Genomic DNA, 10,784 nt, shown 5'->3' with positions numbered 1-10,784 from the left:
AGGTTCTCTCTCCAACCTTCCTGTAGGTTCTCTCTCCAACCTTCCTGTAGGTTCTCTCTCCAACCTTCCTGTAGGTTCTCTCTCCAACCTTCCTGTAGGTTCTCTCTCCAACCTTCCTGTAGGTTCTCTCTCCAACCTTTCTGTAGGTTCTCTCTCCAACCTTCCTGTAGGTTCTCTCTCCAACCTCAGTTGTAACTTACCTGATTCACTTTATCAACCACCTAATTGTTAGAATCAGGTGTGCTAGGTTAGGGTTGTAGTGAAAACTTTCAGGATGTTATCTCTCCAGTAACATGGTTGTAGTGAAAACCTACAGAACGGTAACTCTCCAGCTCAATCCATTACTCCTGGCCCCCAGCCCTACCCAGCCCCAGATCTATCCATTACTCCTGGCCCCCAGCCCTACCCGGCCCCCAGCTCTATCCATTACCCCTGGCTCCCAGCCCAGCCCTACCCGGCCCCAGCTCTATCCATTGCCCCTGGCCCCCAGCCCTACCCGGCCTCCAGCTCTATCCATTACCCCTGGCCCCCAGCCCTACCCGGCCCCAGCTCTGTCCATTACCCCTGGCTCCCAGCCCTACCCGGCCCCAGCTCTGTCCATTACCCCTGGCCCCCAGCCCTACCCGGCCCCAGCTCTGTCCATTACCCCTGGCCCCCAGCCCAGCCCTACCCGGCCCCCAGCTCTATCCATTACCCCTGGCCCCCAGCCCTACCCGGCCCCAGCTCTATCCATTACCCCTGGCCCCCAGCCCTACCCGGCCCCAGCTCTATCCATTACCCCTGGCCCCCAGCCCAGCCCTACCCGGCCCCCAGCCAGCCTGCAGCTAAAATTGAATCTCAAGTTGTGTCCTATTTTGGTTGAGCAACAGGTGATCTGCTTTGCGAACATGTTCCCTTCCCTTCCCTCCCTCATTAACTCCCTCCCTCCTTAACTCTCCCCCCTCTCTCTCTCTCCCCTCTCTCTCCCCCTCTCTCTCTCCTCCCTCTCTCCTCCCTCTCTCTCTCCCCTCCTCCCCTCTCGCCCACTCTCTCTCCCCTTCTCCCCCTCTCTCTCTCTCCCCCTCTCCCCCTCTCTCTCTCTCCCCTCTCTCTCCCCCTCTCCCTCGCTCCCTCCCCCTCTCTCTCTCTCTCTCCCCCTTTCTCTCTCTCTCTCTCTCTCTCTCTTTCTCTCTCACTCTCTATCTCTCTCTCCCCCCTCTCTCTCCCCCCTCTCTCTCTCCTACCCTCCCTGTCCTCTGTCCCTGCCACTCCGCTGAGGCAGTTAGTGAATGCAGTGACAACATAGTTTTCCAAGAATGGAGGGCTACGTCATGAAGAGATCAATTCATGATTAGCATAGCGTTAGGCTACGTTCAAAATGTCACCCTATTCCCTATTATAGTGCACTACTTTAGACCAGAGCCCTATGGAACCCTATACCCTACATAGTGCACTACTTTAGACCAGAGCCCTATGCAACCCTATTCCCTACATAGTGCACTACTTTAGACCAGAGCCCTATGGTACCCTATGCACTACATAGTGCACTACTTTAGACCAGAGCCCTATGGCACCCTATTCCCTAATAGTGCTCTACTTTAGACCAGAGCCCTATGGCACCCTATTCCCTATATAGTGCTCTACTTTCGACCAGAGCCCTATGGAACCCTATTCCCCATATAGTTCATTACTTTAGACCAGGGCCCAAAGGATGTAGTGTACTATGTAGGGAAAGGGCAGCCATTTGGAACCAGAGTTAGTGTTTGGTTGGAGCTCCCCGGCCGAGCGACATGCATTGTTGTACTTAACATGGTTGTATTTAACATTATGTTTCTTCTGAGTGACTCGACTCCCTACAAGACATTTGTGGTTGCTTTGTAAGCAGAAATGAATAATCCGTTATGGACAACACACACACACACACACACACACACACACACACACACACACACACACACACACACACACACACACACACACACACACACACACACACACACACACACACACACACACACACACACGGTGCAGTAAGCAGTCCAGTGTTGTTTAAATTGCAGTCAGGTTTGCGCTGGGCAGAACGAACGTAAAGCTGTCTGTTTCGGTTTATTGGGGTTGTTGACAAATGCTTGACTGGTTTGAAAATATCCAGTCAAATAAGACTAATCCTCTCCTCAGCGTCCTCTCTCATTCATCTCTCTCTCTCTCACTCCCCCCTTACAGAATCCAAAGATGAAAATGATCACATTTCACTTGAATTTATTACCAGGGGAACGATAAACAGCAACATAGAGAGCGGACACACCTGGAGGTAATCTACCTGGACAGATAGGTACACACCTGGAGGTAGTCTACCAGGACAGGTAGGTACATACCTGGAGGTAGTCTACCTGGACAGGTAGGTATACACCTGGAAGTAGTCTACCTGGACAGGTAGGTACATACCTGGAGGTAGTCTACCTGGACAGGTAGGTACATACCTGGAGGTAGTCTACCTGGACAGGTAGGTACATACCTGGAGGTAGTCTACCTGGACAGGTAGGTATACACCTGGAAGTAGTCTACCTGGACAGGTAGGTACATACCTGGAGGTAGTCTACCTGGACAGGTAGGTACATACCTGGAGGTAGTCTACCTGGACAGGTAGGTATACACCTGGAAGTAGTCTACCTGGACAGGTAGGTACATACCTGGAGGTAGTCTACCTGGACAGGTAGGTACATACCTGGAGGTAGTCTACCTGGACAGGTAGGTATACACCTGGAGGTACGGGAGGATGACATCTCTCTCTTCTTCTCTCTTTCTCTCTGCAGCCTCTCTGTTAACAATAGTTCCCCTCAGCCTCTGCCCCCACCCCCACACCTCACCAGCCTCTCCCCAACCCCCACACCCAGCCAGCCTCTCCCCCCACCCCCACACCCAGCCAGCCTCTCCCCCCCACCCCCACACCCAGCCAGCCTCTCCCCCCACCCCCACACCTCACCAGCCTCTGCCCCCACCCCCACACCTCACCAGCCTCTCCCCCAACCGCCTCACCCACCCAGCCTCTCCCCCACCCCCTCACCCAGCCAGCCTCTCCCCCCACCCCCACACCTCACCAGCCTCTCCCCCACCCCCTCACCCAGCCAGCCTCTCCCCCCACCCCCCACACCTCACCAGCCTCTCCCCCCACCCCCACACCTCACCAGCCTCTCCCCCACCCCCACACCTCACCAGACTCTCCCCCCACCCCCACACCTCACCAGACTCTCCCCCACCCCCACACCTCACCAGCCTCTCCCCAACCCCCACACCTCACCAGCCTCTCCCCCACCCCCACACCTCACCAGCCTCTCCCCAACCCCCTCACCTCACCAGCCTCTGCCCAACCCCCTCACCTCACCAGCCTCTCCCCAACCCCCTCACTCAGCCAGCCTCTCCCCCCACCCCTCACCTCACCAGCCTCTCCCCCACCCACCCACTCACCCAGCCAGCCTCTCCCCCCACCCCCACACCTCACCAGCCTCTCCCCCCACCCCTCACCTCACCAGCCTCTCCCCAACCCCCTCACCCAGCCAGCCTCTCCCCCCACCCCCACACCTCACCAGCCTCTCCCCAACCCCCTCACCCAGCCAGTCAGTCATGAAGCAGCCTTCTGGCCATGCTATTGACCTCCAGCTTGACCCTGTCCAGGTAAGCCGACCAACAGGAGAGATAATGGACAAAAGAGCACTTCTTTTACAGGTATAGCGACACGGCATATCTACACCGGCCCGTCCGCTCACTCCGTCCCCCCCACCCAATTCCTCCCCCCTCCTCTCTCTCCCACTGACAGATTTTCTAATTCACTGCAGATTCCCATAAAGCTGGGTGGCCGAGCCGTAGCCGGCTGGCGCAAAGGGTTGGATGGACTAACAGAGAGCTCTATTCATGCTGTGGGTGAGGGACGAGCTCCAAGACTTATTAACCTGGATTAATTTAAAAGAGCTAAGAGTTCCTTACATCCAAATAAAATGAAGATCAATAAATGTAATGTTCGGGTCAGGATGTCAAGTTGAAACGATGATCGACTGACATGCAGGGAAGCTAGTCTGGGGGACGGTTTTTTAGCAAGTAGAGGAGAAGGGAGGAGGGAGAAGGAAGGAGAAAAATAGAGAAGGGGCAAGAGGGAGGGGCAGAGGTAAAGAAAGAGAGAGGGGGTGAGGGAGGGAGGGAGGGAGGGGGGGGGGGGAGGGAGGGAGGAGGAAATAAAGAGAGAGGGGGGAAAGACAGGGAGATAGGGAGAGGGAGGGGGAAGAGAGAGAGGGAGAGGGAGGGGGAAGAGAGAGAGGGAGGGGGAAGAGGGAGAGAGAGAGAGAGAGAGAGGGGAGAGAGAGGGAGAGAGAGAGAGGGAGGGGGAAGTGGGAGAGAGAGAGAGAGCGAGAGAGAGAGAGAGCGAGCGAGAGAGAGAGAGGGAGGGGGAAGTGGGATAGAGAGAGAGAGAGAGAGAGAGAGAGCAGAGAGAGAGAGAGAGAGAGAGAGAGAGAGAGAGGGGGGGGGAAGTGGGAGAGAGAGAGAGACAGAGAGAGGGAGAGATTCTTAGTTACTTTATTCCAGGGAAGAGAAGAATTTCCATGTGTCTCTCTTTACATGCTAGAGCTGCACTCCTATAAACAAGGACATGTCAGAAAAGAATGCTTATTACTTCTACTCGTTTAGAGCCGGTGGATTGGTGGCTCTGAATGGCACGGTTGTCATGGTAACCTTTTTGTCAGACATATTTGTTTTCCACAGTAAGAATTGTTCTCAAAACATTGACAATTTTTTTTTAGCTAACTTTTCCATTAACATTTATTTATATTTTGATACTTTCTTTGCCAATCCTTTCATAAACACAATACAAAAACACATAAAAAATTATGGAAATTTGTCATTTGTAATCCTGCAAATTTCCTTACAACTGTTTTGTGCAAACACACATTAGTCTTTCTAGAAACGTCCGGGGCAATAAAAGTAGCTGCCCCTGAGCCGTCCTTCCTAGCTGACTGGATGGATCCTTCCTTCCTAGCTGACTGGATGGATCCTTCCTTCCTAGCTGACTGGATGGATCCTTCCTTCCTAGCTGACTGGATGGATCCTTCCTTCCTAGCTGACTGGATGGATCCTTCCTTCCTAGCTGACTGGATGGATCCTTCCTTCCTAGCTGACTAGATGGATCCTTCCTTCCTAGCTGACTGGATGGATCCTTCCTTCCTAGCTGACTGGATGGATCCTTCCTTCCTAGCTGACTGGATGGATCCTTCCTTCCTAGCTGACTGGATGGATCCTTCCTTCCTAGCTGACTGGATGGATCCTTCCTTCCTAGCTGACTGGATGGATCCTTCCTTCCTAGCTGACTGGATGGATCCTTCCTTCCTAGCTGACTGGATGGATCCTTCCTTCCTAGCTGACTGGGTGTATCCTTCCTTCCTAGCTGACTGGATGGATCCTTACTTCCTAGCTGACTGGATGGATCCTTCCTTCCTAGCTGACTGGATGGATCCTTCCTTCCTAGCTGACTGGATGGATCCTTCCTTCCTAGCTGACTGGGTGTATCCTTCCTTCCTAGCTGACTGGGTGTATCCTTCCTTCCTAGCTGACTGGATGGATCCTTCCTTCCTAGCTGACTGGATGGATCCTTCCTTCCTAGCTGACTAGATGGATCCTTCCTTCCTAGCTGACTGGATGGATCCTTCCTTCCTAGCTGACTGGATGGATCCTTCCTTCCTAGCTGACTGGATGGATCCTTCCTTCCTAGCTGACTAGATGGATCCTTCCTTCCTAGCTGACTGGATGGATCCTTCCTTCCTAGCTGACTGGATGGATCCTTCCTTCCTAGCTGACTGGATGGATCCTTCCTTCCTAGCTGACTGGATGGATCCTTCCTTCCTAGCTGACTGGATGGATCCTTCCTTCCTAGCTGACTAGATGGATCCTTCCTTCCTAGCTGACTGGATGGATCCTTCTTTCCTAGCTGACTGGATGGATCCTTCCTTCCTAGCTGACTGGATGGATCCTTCCTTCCTAGCTGACTGGATGGATCCTTCCTTCCTAGCTGACTGGATGGATCCTTCCTTCCTAGCTGACTGGATGGATCCTTCCTTCCTAGCTGACTGGATGGATCCTTCCTTCCTAGCTGACTGGATGGATCCTTCCTTCCTAGCTGACTGGATGGATCCTTCCTTCCTAGCTGACTGGATGGATCCTTCCTTCCTAGCTGACTAGATGGATCCTTCCTTCCTAGCTGACTGGATGGATCCTTCTTTCCTAGCTGACTGGATGGATCCTTCCTTCCTAGCTGACTGGATGGATCCTTCCTTCCTAGCTGACTAGATGGATCCTTCTTTCCTAGCTGACTGGATGGATCCTTCCTTCCTAGCTGACTGGATGTATCCTTCCTTCCTAGCTGACTAGATGGATCCTTCCTTCCTAGCTGACTGGATGGATCCTTCCTTCCTAGCTGACTGGATGGATCCTTCCTTCCTAGCTGACTGGATGGATCCTTCCTTCCTAGCTGACTGGATGGATCCTTCCTTCCTAGCTGACTGGATGGATCCTTCCTTCCTAGCTGACTGGATGGATCCTTCCTTCCTAGCTGACTAGATGGATCCTTCCTTCCTAGCTGACTAGATGGATCCTTCCTTCCTAGCTGACTGGATGGATCCTTCCTTCCTAGCTGACTGGATGGATCCTTCCTTCCTAGCTGACTGGATGGATCCTTCCTTCCTAGCTGACTGGATGGATCCTTCCTTCCTAGCTGACTGGATGGATCCTTCCTTCCTAGCTGACTGGATGGATCCTTCCTTCCTAGCTGACTGGATGGATCCTTCCTTCCTAGCTGACTGGATGGATCCTTCCTTCCTAGCTGACTGGATGGATCCTTCCTTCCTAGCTGACTGGATGGATCCTTCCTTCCTAGCTGACTAGATGGATCCTTACTTCCTAGCTGACTGGATGGATCCTTCCTTCCTAGCTGACTGGATGGATCCTTCCTTCCTAGCTGACTGGATGTGAAACTGTGGCCTCACAGAAGGCCTGGCTATCTCCCTTACTAACCATCTTATTAACCCTAACTAACCCTTACTAACCATCTTATTAACCCTTACTAACCCTTACTAACCATCTTACTAACCCTAACTTACCATTGCTAACCATCTTACTAACCCTAACTAACCATCTTACTAACCCTAACTAACCATTGCTAACCATCTTATTAACCCTTACTAACCATCTTACTAACCCTAACTAACCATTGCTAACCATCTTACTAACCCTAACTAACCCTTACTAACCATCTTACTAACCCTTACTAACCATCTTACTAACCCTTACTAACCATCTTACTAACCCTTACTAACCTTTACTAACCATCTTACTAACCCTAACTAACCATCTTACTAACCCTAACTAACCATTGCTAACCATCTTATTAACCCTTACTAACCATTACTAACCATCTTATTAACCCTTACTAACCCTAACTAACCCTAACTAACCATCTTACTAACCACCTTTCCAACCTTGACTCTCCCTGACCCAGTCTGTAATACCGACATGTTTCAACAAAAACCCCATAGTCCCGCTGCCTGAGAACACCAAGGTAACCTGTCTAAATGACTATCGTCCTGTAGCACTGACATCTGTATCCATGAAATGATTTGAAAGGCTGGTCACGGCTCACATCAGCACCATCATCCCAGACACCCTGGATCGACTCCAATTCTCATACCGCCCCAACAGATCCACAGATGACGCAATCTCTATTGCACTCCACACTTCCCTTTCCCACCTGGACAAAAGGAACACCTACGTGAGAATGCTGTTCATTGACTACAGCTATAGGGAGGAGGTCAGAGACCTCTCCCTCAAGGTCAGCAAGACAAAGGAGCTGATGGTGGACTACAGGAAACGGAGGGCCGAGCACGCCCCCATCCACATCGACGGGGCTGTAGTGGAGCGGGTCCAGTCCTTCAAGTTCCTTGGTGTCCACGTCACCAACAAACTATCATGGTCCAAACACGCCAACACAGTCAGGGAATAGGGCACGACAACGCCTCTTCCCACTCAGGAGGCTGAAAAGATTTGTCATAGGCCCTCAGATCCTCAAAAAGTGCTGTAGCTGCACCATAGAGAGCATATTGACTGGCTACATCACCGCCTGGTATGGCAACTCCTCGGCATCCGGCCGCAAGGCGATACGGAAGATAGTGAGTACAGCCCAGTACATCACTGGTGCCAAGCTTCCTGCCATCCAGGACCTCTATACCAGGCAGTGTCAGAGGAAGACCCTAAAAATGGTCAAAGACTCCAGCCACCCAAGTCATGGATTGTTCTTTCTGCTACCGCACGGCAAGGGGTTCCAGAGCCCCAAGTCTGGGACCAAAAGGCTCCTTAAGAGCTTCTACCCCCAAGCCATAAGACTGCTGAACAGTTAATCAAATGGCTACTCAGACTTTTTGCATTGGGCCCCTTTTCATTTGCAATGACTCTCTTGCAACAGCTCTAGGCACACTCAATGGACTCTACCCACACACTCACACATACTAAACTGATTCTCCACACACACATACACTCTCACACTCTCTCACACTCTCACACTCTCACACTCTCTCACACACACACACACACACACACACACACACACACACACACACACACACACACACACACACACACACACACACACACACACACACACACACACACACACACACACACACACACACACACACAGACAGAACAGACACGCTCACACACACAAAACACACACACGTGCATGTTGATACACACTCACATCTAATCATTCCCAGCTTCCAATTGGCTCATTCATCCCCCTTCCTCTCTTCTGTAACTATTCTCAAGGTCATTGCTGTAAATGAGAAATAAGGGTTACATAAGGGTAAAATAATGGTTAAATAATGGTTAAATAAGGGTTAAATAAGGGTCAAATAAGGGTTAAATAAGGGTAAAATAAGGGTTAAATAAGGGTCAAATAATGGTTAAATAAGGGTTAAATAAGAGTAAAATAATGGTTAATATGGGTTAAATAAGGCTCAAATAAGAGTTAAAAAAGGGTTTAAAAAGGGTTAAATAGGGTTAAATAAGGGTTAAATAAGGGTTAAATAAGATAAAAAAATCTGGATTAAATAAGGGTTAAACAAGGGTTAAATAAGGGTTAAATAAGAGTAAAAAATCAGGGTTAAATAAGGGTTAAATAAGGGTAAAATCAGGGTTAAATAAAGGGTTAAATAAGGGTTCAATTAAATAATAATAAAATAGACACTGACGCTCTCCACTCTGCTGCTACTCTGTTATTTATCCTGCCTTTTACCGCTACCTACATGTGACTCGTTTCCGGAAACTAGGCGTATGTTGCACGTCACGACTATCATACATTTTTTAAATCAAAATATGTTTTTTTGCAGAAATGTCTCCTCGAACATGTGAACTTTCATGTGCCTTAAAAAAAAATAATGTGTATGCCATCTGTCAATATGCCTAGTTGGTTTAGCCACAGAAAAGACAGGAAGCTTCCCGCTAGCCATGATTGGCTGAGATAATGAATGGGCTGGACATGCCGAGAGATGAGTTCGGATTGGTCTGCCATGTAGCACCTTCTGTTTATAACATGAGCTGCTCAGTATGAGTAGATAATCCTTGTTACCGTGGCTTTTTGAAAGATATAATGGAGAACTGCAAAAGTGTTGCTCCGGAGTACATCTTCAAACTAAAGTCAACAATGGCATCCGTGACAGAGAGAGAGAAAGATCTGATAATTCTTCTGGCCTTGCACACGGTCAGTGTGAACCAGAGTGACTTGACACAACGGGTTTCTAGTTTTGTCAAAAAGCTATGACAACCGGTTTGTATTGGTCTCTCGGATGTGCTGTTACCTATCCTTACCATTTGGGGGCGGCCCATCAGGAAGTCCAGGATCCAGTTGCAGAGGGAGGTGTTTAGTCCCAGGGTCCTTAGCTTATTGATGAGCTTTGAGGGCACTACGCTGTTGAATGCTGAGCTGTAGTCAATTAATAGCATTCTCTCATAGGTGTCCCTTTTGTCCAGGTGGGAAAGGGCAGTGTGGAGTGCAGTAGAGATTGCATCATCTGTGAATCTGTTAGGGCGGTATGCAAATTTGAGTGGGTCTAGGGTTTCTGGGATAATGGTGTTGATGTGAACCATGACCAGCCTTTCAAAGCACTTCATGGCTACAGACGTGAGTGTTACGTGTCGGTAGTCATTTAGACAGGTTACCTTAGTGTTCTTGGATACAGGGACTATGGTGGTCTGCTTGAAACATGTTGGTATTACAGACTCAGACAGGGAGAGGTTGAAAATATAAGTGAAAACACTTGCCAGTTGGTCAGCATATGCTTGCAGTACACGTCCTGGTAATCCATCTGGCCCTGTGGCCTTGTGAATGTTGACCTGTTTAAAGGTCTTACTTACATCGGCTGTGGAGAGCGTGATCACTCAGTCGTCCGGAACAGCTGGTGCTCTCATGCATGTTCCAGTGTTATTTGCCTCGAAGCGAGCATAGAAGTAGTTCAGCTCGTCTGGTAGGCTCGTGTCACTGGGCAACTCTTGGCTGTTTTTCCCTTTGTAGTCTGTAATGGTTTGCAAGCCCTGCCACATCCGACAAGCGTCGGAGCCGGTGTAGTACGATTCGATCTTAGTCCTGTACTGACGCTTTGCCTGTTTTATGGTTTGTCGGAGGTCATAGCAGGATTTCTTATAAGCTTCTGGGTTAGAGTCCCGCTCCTTGAAAGCGGCAGCTCGAGCCTTTAGCTCAGTGCGGATGTTGTCTG

The 10,784-nt window shown here is 50.0% G+C and overlaps 1 protein-coding gene across 1 annotated transcript in view; it reads left to right on the top strand.

Moving 5' to 3' along the window:
- The first annotated feature begins 293 nt into the window (after nt 1–293).
- Nucleotides 294–10,784, top strand: part of LOC123731548 (basic proline-rich protein-like) — a 29,804-nt gene continuing 19,313 nt past the window's right edge. The window contains exons 1-4 of the mRNA XM_045710824.1: nt 294–841; nt 2,793–3,103; nt 3,196–3,387; nt 3,482–3,651. Coding sequence (XP_045566780.1) covers nt 294–841; nt 2,793–3,103; nt 3,196–3,387; nt 3,482–3,651 — 1,221 coding nt within the window. The remainder of the gene's footprint in view (nt 842–2,792; nt 3,104–3,195; nt 3,388–3,481; nt 3,652–10,784) is intronic.

This window comes from Salmo salar, chromosome ssa29 (assembly GCF_905237065.1).
Source record: "Salmo salar chromosome ssa29, Ssal_v3.1, whole genome shotgun sequence".
In the NCBI taxonomy this organism is placed as follows: domain Eukaryota; kingdom Metazoa; phylum Chordata; class Actinopteri; order Salmoniformes; family Salmonidae; genus Salmo; species Salmo salar.
The sequence above is the reverse complement of the archived record's forward strand: the minus strand, read 5'-3'. Positions and strand labels throughout refer to the sequence as shown.